This window comes from Pituophis catenifer, unplaced genomic scaffold, assembly GCF_029215685.1.
Source record: "Pituophis catenifer annectens isolate HBS135680 unplaced genomic scaffold, rPitCat1.0.hap2 SCAF_1, whole genome shotgun sequence".
NCBI classification, from domain to species: Eukaryota; Metazoa; Chordata; class Lepidosauria; order Squamata; family Colubridae; genus Pituophis; species Pituophis catenifer.
Genome location: NW_027256881.1, coordinates 236,499,015 through 236,514,623, shown reverse-complemented (window position 1 = coordinate 236,514,623; position 15,609 = coordinate 236,499,015). Strand labels below are relative to the sequence as shown.

The 15,609-nt window shown below is 46.5% G+C and overlaps 1 protein-coding gene across 5 annotated transcripts in view; it reads right to left on the bottom strand.

The window, feature by feature from the left end:
* Positions 1-15,609, bottom strand: part of CTNND1 (catenin delta 1) — a 78,213-nt gene that overhangs the window by 33,822 nt on the left and 28,782 nt on the right. For all 5 annotated transcript variants that reach the window (XM_070931343.1, XM_070931351.1, XM_070931365.1 and 2 more), the window contains exons 4-6: positions 13,970-14,041; positions 13,325-13,483; positions 11,301-11,827 (exon numbers count right to left, since the gene is read on the bottom strand). In XM_070931343.1, the coding sequence (XP_070787444.1) occupies positions 11,301-11,827; positions 13,325-13,483; positions 13,970-14,041 (758 nt within the window). The remainder of the gene's footprint in view (positions 1-11,300; positions 11,828-13,324; positions 13,484-13,969; positions 14,042-15,609) is intronic.

The window sequence follows — 15,609 nt, the reverse complement described above, 5'->3', positions numbered from 1 at the left end:
GACGCTCTTTGCTACCTTGGGGGGGGGAGGGGGGAGAGGAGATGTCTCTGAACATCTTCTCCAAAGTCTTGCATTGGTGCTACCATTACAGACTGTGGACACTTATTACATACATTGGACAATCTCATGTGATCCTAACCATCAATCTTCCCTCTTGCATCTGGTTTTGCTATAAAAAGATTCTAACACTGAGTTAACCAATAATTTGGGAGGGTTTGCAGGTTTTCAATGTCTAATTTGCTTTTTAAAGTCTGATTTTGTTGTTGGCTCAAGAATCTTCCTCAATTTGATACTTTCCAGATGCCTTAGGTTACCGTAATCTAAGCCAGCATGCTACGATTAGGGGGAAATTACTCCAACGTTTTACTGATTTTTGCATATTACATCAGGCAATTATAGGCATGGAGACTAATGGATAAATGGCAAGCAAACAACAAGGCAATTTCATCTACTTCAGACTTCAACTTAGGCAACTTAGGACCGTGATGGCGAACCTATGGCAGGTGTGCCAGAGGTGGCACGCAGAGCCCTCTCTGTGGGCACACGCGTCGTCGCCAGCTGCTCTTCTGGGTTCTGTCGTGCGCATGCATGTGCACGCTCCAGTTTCGGCACTTGGTGCCGAAAAAGTAAACCGTCACTGCCTTAGGAGGTGAAACGCTTCCTTTCAAATGGCAGCAAGTCAAACAGAAGTATTATAGAAGACCGTCTGCATGCCTTACATTTATGCAATTTACTGTAGCTGAAGACTATAACACGGAAGGAGTGGGCAGACTAATCAGATTATGAAAATTCGGGACCATACTTGTGAAAGACAGGCAAGCAAGCAAGGGACATAAACTTGCATTAGAGAAGGGAAGGCAGTTTGAATACACAGGGGAAATGGAAGCTGTACTCCATAATTACTATTGCATTGCCCCATTTCAGTAGAAACCACAACCACATCCTCTTTTTTTTTTTTTTTTTTTGGAATGCTTAGGTGGAACAATTTAGGCCTCTGCAGTGGATCAAGCTAGCAAGTTAGGATGGTGTTTTTTTTTCCTTTTTTTAATAGAAATTCATATTCCCAGGATCCTACAGCAGCTATCAGACCAGTTAAGAATCTAAGTTAAGCAATTTTAGCCCAGAGGATAAACAGATTTCTCATACTGAACAAGATATCAGGATCATTCCATACTTTAGAAAAGAATAAGAGGCAAAAAAAAACCCCCGTCCTGTGAACTAATCGCATCTATCTTCACATAGCAAGCCCACACTGGTATAAGCAGTAACTCATTGCCAAATACTCTTGCTATAATCCACCTGTAGCACAGAAGACTTTATCAAAAAGAATAGTAGTCATGTTATTGCTACCAGATGTTCTGCGATATTATTTGTATAGCCATGTAATACTTCTTGCATACACTTGTAATTTTTACAACTCCTTCACAAAGTAAAGTAGTATTTACTCAGATGAGGGAAGGAGGCAGGGATCGTCTTGGTTAAGTGCAAAGCTGAGGTCTAAAATAGAGACCTTGTATCCAAGATTTAGCCACAATCCAGCAAAAGGAAGAAAGAAAAAAACCAAGACTAAGAAAAAGCTTAAAAAAGCATCTCAAGCATAATTCAACAACCTCGTTCATCGTGGCCTGATATTTTCATCTTTATATGTCTGGATGCATCTGGTGGAATGTGTAAGCACATGAAGGATTGTGTGTTACATTATTCCTTGGATAAAAGACATTTTCTCTTCAATGGCATTAAAACCTCATACCAGTGGTAAAGGCGAAAAGTTTAAAAAGTCTGTTTTTGTTGGAAAACAGAAATCTAGGGGGGAAATATAAATACATGCCATATTAATTTTTTTTTCTGACCTGATCTAAGTTCATTTTCCTATTTTAAGAACAAATAATTCAATACAGGTCGGGTTCAGTAAATTTATGAAACATAAAAGTACAGCTCAGTCAGAAGCTAATTACACTTTCTAGTTGTGTGTACAATAAGATTTTAATTTTACTCAAAGCTGAAACCATAAACCGCAGGGGTTTTTTTTTAAAAAAAAAACCTCTTAATTTTGTCAGTTTGACAAGTTAGAAAAACAAAGTTGGTCAAAAGAAACTGTCAACATGATAATAAAACAGAGCTATACAGTCTGACCCTAGACTACGTCCTCACTTTCCTCTAAGCACAGGACAAACATGTCCTGACAAGGTTTTCTGTCATAACCCCATGAGTCATTTTGTTTCCAAATACATATGTGAAGCACCTGAAGTCATCCTCAGCTGTTTTGATGTTAAAATGGTATTTCTCCCTTTAAGCTGACAGCAAATTGCAGCAGTTTTAACCTAGGCTAATTTCATAGATTTTGTTACCAACGCCATGCTCTTGACTTCACTTCAGGCTGGTTTGGGAATGCCCACTGCCACGTCTGGTTCCTGGGCACTTTCCTCCAGGACCATGTTTTGGGAAGCCGGAATCTCCCCTGCTTCACCCACCATCTGCCAGAACAGATGGGCTGTCTGATGGGCTACAAGAGCTGGCGGCTTTGGAAGAGATGAGATTTTCAGTTGCATCCACCACTTTCTTGAGGCTGTAGTTTGTTAAATCCACCCTCAAACAAGGCTATGATCAGCCGAGTGGCAAGCTTGTTTTAAATGCAAGTTTTGAAGTGGTGAAATGGGACAGCTAGGTCTCCCCTCTCACTGCGCACATGGGACAAGCCTGTCAAGTAGCAGATCGGGGGCTTCTTCTGGGGAGTGGCTTTGTGTTCTTTCAAAAATGGTCTTTGAGGCCTAGTCAAAAGTAGATCCACTGATCTCCTAGATAAAAAGTCAGCAACAAAAGAGGCCCATTACAAGAAAGCTTCTAACTGTGCTATTTGTCCTCAGGTGTAGGAATTCCAGTCCTCAGATCCTCAGTAATTTTTAAGAATGTAAAAGGATCCCAAAATCCAAACATTTGGGAACCCACTGTTCTAGAATAAAAATCTTCCCATTAAAGAGAGAATGGGAGAAAGGGAGAAAGGAGTAGTTAATGGAAAGGAAAAGAGAAAATATGTGTTATATTTAGAACTATATGAATTGAAGTAAGATCTATAATTATAAATGAATTGTAGTAAGTTTAATATATGAGATTGTAATATTTGGAATGTCTTTAACTGTAATAATGGAATTCAGCTAAAGCATTTGAAATTATATTGTATTGTGAAAAGGGATTAATGCAGGGGTGAAATGCTCCCGGTTCGGACCGGATCGCCCGACCCGATAGCAATGGAGGTGGGTGGTTCGGAGAACCGGTAGCAAAAATCCCTGCCTCCCCCCATGCCCAGCTGAGCCACACAATCAGAGGCTTTTTTTTTTTTTTTTTACTTTTAAAAGCATTTTTTCTACAACCTCTTCGGCCCAAAAAATGCTTTTAAAAGTAAAAAAAAAAAAAAAAAAAAAAAAAAGCCTCTGCCGATCAGGCAACTCAGCTTGGATCGTCAGAGGCATTTAAAAGAAAAAAAGCCTCTGCCAATCAGGCAACTCAACTGGGATCGTCAGAGCCTTTTGAAAGCATTTTTTTACAACCTCTTCGCCAAAGACGTTGTAGAAAAAAATGGTTTTAAAAGTTTTTTTAAAAAATGGCCACGCCCATCATCACATTACCTCCCCCCATCAAGCCACGCCCACAGAACCGGTAGTAACAAATTTTAGATTTCACCACTGGATTAATGGATTATTAAATAAGAGGAGAAGAGAAAGGGAAAAGATGAAAATTGACTTTGCTTACTGTTTAACACTGTTAGCAACTATTGAAATTAACTTCTAAGAGGAGGAAATATTATGGATTGTGATTATGGTTTATTATGAAGAAGTGTAGATAGTATATATATTTGAAAAAGCAATGGAAAATTGGGTTTATTTTTTAAAATACAATTGGAATTGAGAAATAGAAATGAATGACTTTAATGTTATATACTTAAGTGAACTGTAGTAAGATATTTGATTGTAGTATTTGGATAAGCTGATAAAGGAAAGAAATGGAAAAGAGGGAAGGAAATGGGTTATATATGTAAAATTGTATGAATACTAATATCTATAATTGGAATAATGGAATCTAGGGAAAATATTTGAAACTATATTATGTTGTGAAAAGGGAGCAATGGGAAAATATTTGAATAAGATGATTTAAAGTTAGGGTTAGGTTTTAGAAAAACGATTGACTTTAAATTAAAGGGTTTCCATTTGGAAAAAGTAATTGGGGGGGGGAAGAAAAGAAGAATTGACCAAGATTAGAGTTTAGAGCGAATGGTAATATTGGTTATATATCAGACAAAACAGAAGGAAAATAAAATAAAAAAGTAGAGAGAAAGAATATTATAGCAAAAAGTGAAATATATAAATTGTGTTGGAGAAAAGGGGCGTTGGTCCTACCTGATACGCTCCTTCTCGTTGAGTGGAGACAGCAGCCAGTGTGGGTACCACTCATCCAATCAGATTGAAGGACTGAGCCAGCCAATAATTTCAAGTCCCGCCCCTGTTGCCGGGCAGACCCAGCTTTGGCGAAGACTCGTAAGACTGACTCGGCGTGTGGGCACAGAAGGCAACAAGCCACCAGGTAAGTAAAGAGAGAAAAAAAGGACAGACAGGAGACACAGCCGGATAAGGGGGGGTCTGGCTGCTGTCTCCACTCAACGAGAAGGAGCGTATCAGGTAGGACCAACGCCCCTTCTCCATTGAGAGTGGAGACAGCAGCCAGTGTGGGACATACCCCAGTTCACTGTCCCGAGTTTAGGGTGGGAACCGGCTGGTCAGCAACAACCGTCTCCCCGGCAACAACACGCTGAAGCACCCGTCGTCCGAACGCCGCCTCCGCCGATGCAAATTGATCCAATCGATAATGACGTATGAAGGGAACCGGCGAAGTCCACGTGGCCGCCCTGCAGATCTCAAACAAAGGCGCCTGCGTCGCCCATGCAGCAGTCGTAGCAGCGCTACGGGTGGAATGAGCGGTCACTCGAGCTGGACGCGGAAGGGAATGAAGGTCGTAAGCCGAGGCGATGGTATGCCGAATCCAACGACCGACAACAGATGAGGAGACCTTGCACCCTTGGGAAACGGGCAGAAATGAGACAAACAGCGACTCCGAACGACGGAAAACAGATGTCCTCTTAATGTAGATCCGCAAAGCCCGCCGTACGTCGAGCGAGTGCCATCTGCGCTCCCGGGGATGAGCAGGATGCGGGCAGAAATTAGGCAGAATGATTTCCTGCGATCGGTGGAAAACCGAATTGATTTTCGGGACGAAGGTAGGGTCCAAGCGGAGTACTACACGGTCCGAATGAAAGACACAAAGGTCAGAACGGATAGACAATGCTGCTATCTCTGATATACGACGGGCCGACGTTATCGCCACAAGAAAGGCCACCTTGCAGGTGAGTAGACGGAGACTAGTAGTTCGCAAAGGTTCATACGGAGGTCCCGTAAGCGACTCCAATACTAAAGGGAGATCCCAGGTCGGATATCTGTGTAATACAGGAGGACACAAATTCGTAGCCCCTCGAAGAAAACGCCGGATTAGGCGATGTTGCGACAATGATGGCAGAGATCCGCAGACCAGGACTGAAGACAGCGCGGCCACATGCCTGCGTAACGTATTGGAAGAGAGACCTTGAGCCAGACCCTGCTGCAGAAAGCATAAAATGTCCACAATGGATGGCTGAAGAGCAGAAACTCCAGACTCTGAACACCAGGAACAGAAGGCACGCCAAGTGGCAGAATAAATCCGATCCGTAGAAGGGCGGCGCGAGGCCTGCAATGTCTGAATAACGTCCGGCGGAATATGTACTGCTGTCAAAGTGCTCCGCTCAACCGCCAAACGGTCAGGTTGAGCCAGGCCAGGTCCGGGTGCAATAGAGCGCCCTGGGACAGAACGTCGTCCTCGAGGGGGATGCGCCACGATGGGGCCACCGAGAGGGACACAAGGTCCGCATACCAGGGTCTCCGGGGCCAATGAGGTGCTACAAGGACCACTTCCGCCCGCTCGTATAAGATCTTGCGAACAACCCTGGGTAAGAGTGAGGTCGGGGGAAAAGCGTAGAGAAGACCCGCCGGCCATGGAATTCGAAGAGCGTCGACGCCCGCAGCCTGAGGATCTGGGAACCGGGCAAAGAACCGTGGCAGATGAGCATTCGCGCTTGTTGCGAAGAGGTCGATGATCGGCATGCCGAACCGACGCGACAGCTCCTGAAAGATCCGGGGATGGAGGCGCCACTCCGCGTTGTCCACTCGACGACTCAGCCAGTCCGCTTGGGAGTTGTCCACTCCGGAAATATGCTCCGCCCGGAGGGAGCAAAGGTGCCGCTCTGCCCAGAATCCCAGTCGCAGGGCCAACAGAAGAAGCGACCTCGATCTGGTCCCCCCCAGCTTGTTCAGGTGCGCTTTCGCTGCAACATTGTCCGTCAGAACGAGGACGTGGGAGTTTGAGACCAGATTTCGGAAGGACCTGAGAGCCAGGAAGATCGCCTGTAGTTCCAGCCAGTTGATCGGGCGGCGGGACTCTGCCGGACTCCAAGTGCCCTGAGCCAACTGACCTTGACAATGGGCCCCCCAGCCGAGGAGGCTGGCATCTGTAGTTACTACCACCCTCTGAGGATCCAGGAAGAATGACCCCGCAGCCAGGGCAGGGGAGCGCCACCACCGCAGGGATCGGCGAACAGCAGGAGGGACCGGAACCGGCCTGGATGATGTGCCTCTGCCCGCCTTCTGCAACGGCAAGAGAAACCATTGAAGTTCCCGTGCGTGCAGTTGTGCCCAAGGAACTATGGAGATGGCCGAGATCATCTTGCCTAACAGTTGGGAGAGGACAAGAGGGGAAACGGCCCTACAAGCTTCCACCTTGGAAATTAACTGACGAATACTCGCCTGTCTATCGGGGGACAGGAACACCTTACCCTGAACAGTGTCGATAAGAGCCCCCAAATGGACCAAACTGGTGGACGGGGAGAGGTAACTCTTATCCAAATTAACCGAGAAACCATGGGCCGCCAAAGTCTCTACAGTGAGGCGAACATCCGAAACTGCCTGAGAGACAGAGGGGGACAACAGGAGAATATCATCGAGGTAGCATAAAAGCCTAACAGAACGGATACGAAGAGAGGCCGCTAGAGCGGCCAATACCTTCGTAAAAGTACGGGGGGCAGAGGAAAGACCAAAGGGTAACGCCCTATATTGATAATGGACCCCACCGTAACAAAACCTTAAAAAACGCCTATGGGAAGGAAGGATAGGGATGTGCAAATAAGCCTCCGTAAGATCTATGGAAGAGAGGAGATCGCCCCTCCGAACACCGGCTAAAATAGTCTGCAATGATTGCATTTTAAATTTACGGTACACCACGTACCTATTTAAACGTTTCAGGTCCAGAATAGGGCGCCACCCCCCCGAAGATTTGGGAACCAGGAAAACCCGGGAATAGAAACCCTGACGCTCCTGGCCCGCAGGGACAGGTTGAATAGCTCTAATGGCCAGGAGATGCCGAACAGCTGCGTCCATAAGGGACTTTCTCTCCGAATTACGAGAAATCGGGCAGCAGACAAAGGAGTCAGGGGGGGTGGAGACAAATTCGATAGCTAGACCAGAACGAAGAGTGGCTAGGACCCACTGATCAGAGGTGGACCGTTCCCAGGCAGCCAGGAAGATGGCCAATCTGCCGCCAATGGGAGGATCAGCAATGAAATTAGCGCCGGCGACGGATGAAACGACCTCCTCCCCCTCGAAAGGGCCGTTTAGACCCGAACGATCTGCCCCGGAATCCTCTATCTTGCGAGCCCCGATGCCTACCAAAATGTGTGTACGGCCGGGGCGAGGGAAAGGAGGAGGAAGAGGGGCCTCCAACATCATTACCTCGAAGGTGGGGTCGGGGGGGATACGGAGAGAAACGGGAATCCCCCCTGCGGAAAGCCGCCGCCAAAACCTTCCGTTTGTCCCTGGTTTCGGTCAAAAAAGGATCTAAAGCTTCCCCAAACAAACGGGACCCCCCAAATGGGACTGATGCGAGCTTCCACTTATGCCTTGCATCCGCCTGCCAATGTCGGAGCCAGGTCAAACGGCGAGCCGTCACAGCAGAGGCTAACGATTTTGCAGCAAAGCGAGCCGCGCCGAGTGTCGAGTCCGCTGAGAACTGAACCGCTGCTACAATCTTATTGAGGTCATGCTTAATACGAGCATCCTCCGGCGACAATTTCTCTTGTAACTGGCGGAGCCACAACAACGTGGTGCGGTTAAAGAAAGACGCCGTTGAAGCCGCTTTGATGGCCCAGGCCGCCCCCAGATGAGCTCTTTGGAGGACCAAATCAGCACGGCGTTCATCAGGTCGTAAGTTCTCAGCAGGATCGCCCGGTACAGTGGCCGAAGACAGAAGAGCGGCGATAGGAGCATCAATTGATGGAAGCTGCAGAAGAGTGTCCAGTTCAGATGCAACATGGAAATTCGTACGGTCAGATGAAGACGGGAGAGGGGCTGACCCCGGCGAAGCCCACTGCCGTTTCACGACATCCAAGAAAAGAGGAGGCGTGGGAATGGTTGTAATCGGTTTGGCCGGTTCAGCGAACATCGGGTCCAAAGTCCCAGGAGGTACAGAAACAGAAGGTTGGGAAGCTGGAGAGGAAAGTTGGGCCGTATTGACGGCTTTAAACAGAAGAGACCGGAACAAGGCCTGTGGAAAAAGGGCAGTAGTTGTCGGCTGATCAGGCGGCAGATTCTCGTCGTCTGACAGACCAGAGTCACTATCGCCTACGTCCGACAGAGAGGAGCAGTGACTAGCTTGGGAACAAGAAGGAGAGTGGAGCGCTCTGGAAGGAGCGAGACCAGAAGAATGAGGCTGTTCCGGTGAGGTGGACCGAACAGAGCCGGCTAAGCTGGAGGGACGAAGACCCGCTGCCAAGGTCTTTTGCACCGCCGCTTCAATCATCTTCTGCAATTGGTCGGCAGGAAGAGGGGGATTTTCCGCCTCCGGAGGTGGGACCGGAACCAAGGGAACCGCAGAGGAGGCTAAAGGAGGTGGAATATCAGGAACATCCTCGTCCGGGAGCGGAGCATCGACAAGGTCCCCCATAAATTTGAAGTGGAGATAGTGACAGGGCAGTCCCTGAGAGACAGCTGGTCCGGAGTCACCGGTCGAGGACCTTGTAGCGAAGCAGAGGCCGCAGAAGCCTGAAGGTCAGAGTTCGCTTTTGCACAAAGTTGAGTGAGTACTCTGTCCCTGCGTTTTTCAACTTTGTCCTGCGCGCTGCTATGCTTCCTGCTCTTGTGATGAGCATGAGAGGAAGGGGCAGCTTGTGACTGTGCCGGATCATGAAGCGAGACAGATTCATCCTCCGATTGCCTCTGACAAGCGGAGCTGTTTTTACGACCATGTTTGGATTTGGTCAATGACTTCGGCATAATGACGGATCCCAAGACAGACGCGGCAGTCACAAGATAAGGACCGGTTGGGGAGCGCGGCAACTCCACTAATTGTAGGCCCTGTATACACGTTCCAAGGGGGAAAGGGCAGGGGAGCGCAGTCACTCCACAAAATGGCCGCTGCAACTAGGGAGGCAGCAATGGAGGCTGGCAAGAGCAGCGGGTATATAATCAAGTCCAATAGCCAGAGGAAGGGGGGGCGCTAAGCTCCACAAACACCCGCACAGCCAGCCCAGTCAATTGCAGTTCAAATGGTTGCCCCTGAATATGCCAACAGCTTCCAGAAAATGCCAGCAGCTTAGAACTGTTGCTGGGGGGGGGGCGGAAGCCCCACCTCAAAGATCCCAATAATCAAATAGTCAGGAAGCCGCCCAGGCGTTGTAGCAGCAAGGTATGCAAGGAAGAGATCTGTAGCCTCTGCTTAGCTGCTCGTCAGTCGAAAAACGCCCCTAATTAGCTCAGCTGTTCGTCGGAGCGGCGAAATAGCGCTGCAGCAAAGTCGGATCCAAACAGGAGAGAAGCACTCCGGAGCAATGAGGGCAGCAAATTCAGCCTCCAGGGAAAGGAGGCGAGGGAGGCCAGCAGTCTAAAGTCCCAATCGCAGGCAGAAAAGTTCTCTTAAGGCTGGGAGGTTCAGAAACGGAGCGGAGGGCGACAAAATGGCCGCCGCCACAGAAACGGCGCGAAAAACGGCCGCTACGAAGGATACAAGCCCCTGGGCGAAGCGATCTAGGGAGGAAGGGCCAGATCCTGAAGCGAAGGGCTGCCAAGCCTGGCAGGAACGTCCAGGAAGCCCCCCAGGGGTCCCCAAGGGGACAAAACAAAAAAACCTTTGCACCAGGGAATTAAAAGCTCTCAAGGGAACCAAAGGGAAAAAAACTCACGAAATCCAAGGCAACCAAGTCCATAGGGAGAAGCAGAGAAACGTCATAAAACAGTCCAGATCCAAAAAACACCAATATTTCCACAAAGGGACAGATATTTAGAAGACAGCAGTCAGAGCTATAGACCCACACGCCAGTCCAACTGAAGGACTGAGCCAAAGCTGGGTCTGCCCGGCAACAGGGGCGGGACTTGAAATTATTGGCTGGCTCAGTCCTTCAATCTGATTGGATGAGTGGTACCCACACTGGCTGCTGTCTCCACTCTCAATGGAGAACTAAAAGCTGTACAAATTTTGACTCGGCCAATACTCTGTTCAGAAAAAATGTATTGTTTGTTTGTCTGTGTGTGTTTGTTTTGGGGAAAAAAAAAACTTTTACAAAAAAAATAAAATCTTCCCATTAAAAATCAATAGGAAAAAAATGAAGGCAAGAATAAAAAGTGAAAATACCAGTACCTTTCATTGGGTTGGGGAGTGTTAACCATTTCCAGAGTTTGTGGGGTTTTTTTTCCCAGGGGGAAAGGGGCTGAGAAAAAATGGGGGGGGGGAAGGTTTACGTTCTTTTTGTTACTTGAACCTTTTCTATTATTGGAGTCCTCTCTTCCCCATCTGCAATTTCATGCAACTTGCCTGGACTAGGCATATTAACGGGAATGAGACTCGGTTACACAGATCTGTGCCACTGAAACAAATTACCAGCTCAGCAGAGTTGTGATGTAATCCTTCCCTGCATGCAAATTTACAAGAGAAAGATCAAGCATATTCATTCCCCTGAAAAATTTTTGATACACAAATAGTCTCCAGTTAAGAGCCATCTATCTACGGTACCATACTAAATTTATCCCAGAATTGTCCTGGTTGCTTTAGAAATGTCACTGTCACTCAGTACTACAAACGCTTTTTCAAGGGTAGTTAAAGATTCTTCTCTATTAGTATGGAAGAAACATCAAAACATTGCTAAGGCTGGCTAAAATATGCTAAACTTATCCTCTTACCTGAGTCTCTGGCGGGGATCAGAAGGTGTCCCAGTCCGCCTCGCTGTCCCATATTCTGACACTGCACCATAATCCAGGTCATCATACGCCATGCTGCGTTGGTCATCCTCCAGCCCATAAGGCTCAGCATGGAAGCGGTTCAAGTCCATGTTGCTTCCCCCTACCCGCACCTGCGGTTGGGGACCATAGACATCCTGCCTGCTGGGAGCCCTGTAGCCATCCACGGAGGGTCGGTAGCGCTCATCAATCCGGGTGACTCGGGATAGGCTACCGTAGCTGTGTTCGCTGCCATGGTAGCTATCTTCATAGGGCCGCCCATAACTATCTGAGTAGTGATAATTTCGTGGAAGGGTAGCTGTGCCTGGCTGGGTCATGTAGGCCCCAGGGCCACCATTTGTGTTCTTCCTGAAATTCCTATCCATGGTCTGGATGTAGTTGTTGGTAACTGGAGAGCCATCAATAGGTAACCCATCTGGGCCAACTTGCTGCACTGTACGTGTGGTCATGGTCTTCACAACTTTTTTCACCTATAGAATAGTAAGAATGAGCTATCCGGCATCAACTTGTCACCTCACAATAGTTCTGAGGGCAGAGCAGGTATCACTGCTCATGCGCTGCACAGCATTTCTTCATTAATTCCAAAGGACACTATTCTCTATTATCTCAAGTCATGTCCTGTATATCAGTTTCAAATATTATCTTATTCTATAGCCATGATGGCGAACCTGTGGCATGCGGAGCCATATTGGTGGGCACGTGAGTTCAGCTGCGGAGTGCATGGGTGCACCAGCCAGCTGATTTTCGGGTCTTCTGGGCCACCTGGAAGTAGGGAAACGGGCTGTTTCCTACCTCTGGAGGGCCTGGGGGGTGGGGAAGGCCTGTTTTTTGCTCTTCCCAGGCTCTAGAGCCTCTCTAGGAGCCTGGGGAAGGGCGAAAACGGCCTTCCCCACCCCCCTCAGCAGGCCCTCTAGAGGCCGGAAATGGCCTGTTTTTTGCTCTCCCTGGGCTCCACAACCTGTCTAGGAGCCTGGGAAGGGCGAAAGTGGCCCCCCCCCCCCCGGAGGCTCTCCGGAGGCCAGAAACGGCCCATTTCCCAACTTCCAGTGGGACTGGAAGTCAGCAAATGGGCTGTTTCTGGCCTCCAGAGAGCCTCGGGGGGTGGGGGGGTGGAGAAGGCCGTTTTCGTGCTTCCCAGGCTCCTAGTGAGGCTCTGGAGCCAGGGGAGAGCAAAAAATGGGCCCACTGGGCCATCGTGTGCCAAAAGCAGGGGAGCGCGGGGTGGTGGTGTCATACGCGCATGGCATATAGAATTATGGGTGTGGGCATGCACACGCGCAACTCCCCCACACTCCCCCCGCTTTTGGCACATGATGGCAAAAAGGCTAGCCATCACTGTTCTATAGCATTTCCTAGAAAATTTTCTGATCCCTGAAACTCCCAGACTACAGGAAAATTAAATCCAACACCATTCACTCAACAAGAAGACCTGTAGAACTGTTTCTGTGGCTGTTAGAATCCCACTACACCTCACATAATGCAAGAGTACCAAACGCATAACCAGTCAAGAGCTGTTGGCAGGATCAGATGCTCTGTTCCTCGTGTCAAGTCAAAAACACCTCCAGGATTTCAGATCCGCTCCTAATGGTTTCCTCATACTGATTATCAACTTTATGCCAATACAATAGTTAACTCCAACCAGACTGAGAAAGCATAACTAATGGGTCAAAAAGCAACTATATTGCAGCTTTCTCTGTACTTAATAAACTTTCTATATTATGTCTGCACTGGTCCTTTGAAATAATAAACTGAATAAATCACCAGGTGAAAGCTACCTCAGATCACAATATAAAGACAGCTGCCAATGACAAAAATAGAAAACCATAATTTGTGTTATATGCTTTTTATTTGCTCTTAGAGGTTACTCAATACCATGCATCTAGGAACCATAAACATCACCTCTTCCCTACAGAAACCTTCCCAGACAGATTGCCTAAGATCCTCGCCACTTCTCCCTAGACTCTCACCGTGGTCTCTGTACGACGGGTTGTCCCATCATCTGAGGTCTCTACTGAAACAACTGACATGGCACCTTCTGGGTCCTCCTCCATGGTGTATGTCTCTTCCACAATTTGTCCTGGATCCTGCATCCTGGGAATGGTGCTGTATATGAGGTGACTATGGTCCTAGGGAAATGAGGGGGAAACCTATCAACCTATTTCTGTGCAAACAATACTCTAAGAAGTCATTTCTTACAGGTCAAACACCCTTTGTAAAAATCTTTTATGCTCAAGTCTCTGACAGCAACAAATTGCTACATAATGTTTGTTTGCACCCACTATAAAATAAAAAACTCATGCAGAAAACTCACATAAATTCAGTGATACATGCTCTTGACTAAAACTTTAGAACTCTGGTTATAATTTGCACTTAATTACTTTTAAAAAAGTGTATTAGTCAAATAGCAAACCACCAAACAAGAGTGGAAGATCATGGATTTTCTTTTCATACATTTAGTCACCAAGATGTTCCTTCACATCTTTTATCCATATAAGACTTCCAATTATTTGGATTTTGCTAAGATTCCAACCAATTATCTAAGATCTTCTCCAAACAGCTTCGCAGCTTTCTGTAAGCTTTGCCAGAAAGAAGTTTTTAGTTTCTTTTCCTACCTGTGGTCCGTTGAGCTTTAATTCTGAGAATTTCTGTCTCTCCAAGTCAGCATTGCCCAAGAAACGGCCGTTCTGCAAAAAATAATAATGATGAATTTGTGATCACCATCAGAAAACAAGAAGGAATGGGGGGGCAGGAGAGGAAAGAGAGAGAAAGAGGGAGGGAGAGAGACAGAGGCATGTATGGCAACTGAGCACTTCAGTCTATTACACTGAATCCCACATACAGCTACAATGCCAAATATTTAGAAATGAGGCTGCTGCGATTTGAAAGTGATAATATTAGCAATACAGTGTAGGTAGTATCTTAGGTTTACATTTCTTCATAGAAATAAAGAAGCAGGTGTGTATTATCGTATCCATTTATTAACATTTATAACATTGAAGTTGAACACTGTACGTTCCAAAGTTTATAAATACTGAGTCCATGCTGTCCCAGTTTTTATAGGCCACAAAAGCTCAAAACAGCAAATGGAAGCACCTTTAGAAATAGTTCAGAAAAGCAAGCCATCGATAAAACCTCTTGAGAAAATCAACCTGGTCTCCGTCATCTAGTTCTACTTACAGACACCACCCTTTACTGCCCAGAATGAAAAGGAAAAATGCATTTAAATTTTTTTTACAGCAGAGAGTTCCTGCTTATCATCTTTATAATTATGTCTTCCTGCATGCATCCAAAGTAATTTCTACCCAAAGTATGGAAGTTTAAGTGGTATGCAGTATTTATTCTAAGCACAAGTTTAACATCATCTGATACTGGCTATTTACTCATCTGTACACTTTTAAGATAAAAGGGCAGAACCTGAATAGCCGGTAGAAGCCAAAACCCAAGGGGAAAAGCAAGATGAGCTTGGTGCAAAAGTTTAATCAAATTCATTTGATGCCTCACTTGTGGCAGTTGGCAGACACATTTCCTTGGTCCTATTTCATGCTTCTTATGTCAATAGTTTCAGGATCTGATAGTCACACTGGAGGCCATTTTTATTATCATCATCTTGTACAAATATTGTCATTCAGAGCAAAGAGAGCTTTGTTTACTGTCTGGCATTCCTTAGTCAGTAAATCTACTTATTACTCTTTTTGTCTATTTCATCTGTTTAGGGCTCTCTTTTCATAAAAACCATCAAGCTACTGTTTGAGAATGCACAGGAGCTTGCATTAGACATGGGGAGAGCAATTAAGAAACTTTAGGGTATAAATATATATGCATGACATACAGGATGTTTCCAAAAGAGCAAAGGACTCTAGTGGCTTACTACTAAACATCTCCACTGTTGTACTGTGCATCCACAAAACAAATAGTGAACCTGCGTTCTCAGTTGTCACTACAAGTGCACATGTAATAAGTACAATGAATTTAAGCATTAGCCAGACACTGTGAAATTGGATGAGACCACTTATTAATTGATTCCCACACTGGATAGCCTTTAACCAACACAGCTCTATGGCCCTACTCATATTGAATACTGACAAATACACTCATCAAAACACTTAGCTATGCAGACAGCAGAAACCTGAAGCTCTTGGACCAAGCTGCTCCACAAAGTATTTCCAACAGAAGCCAAACTACCGAAGTAGCCCTCCAGCAGGAACCACATAATCAGAAGAAGGCAAGTATCCCGCTTGAGCACATCACTAGA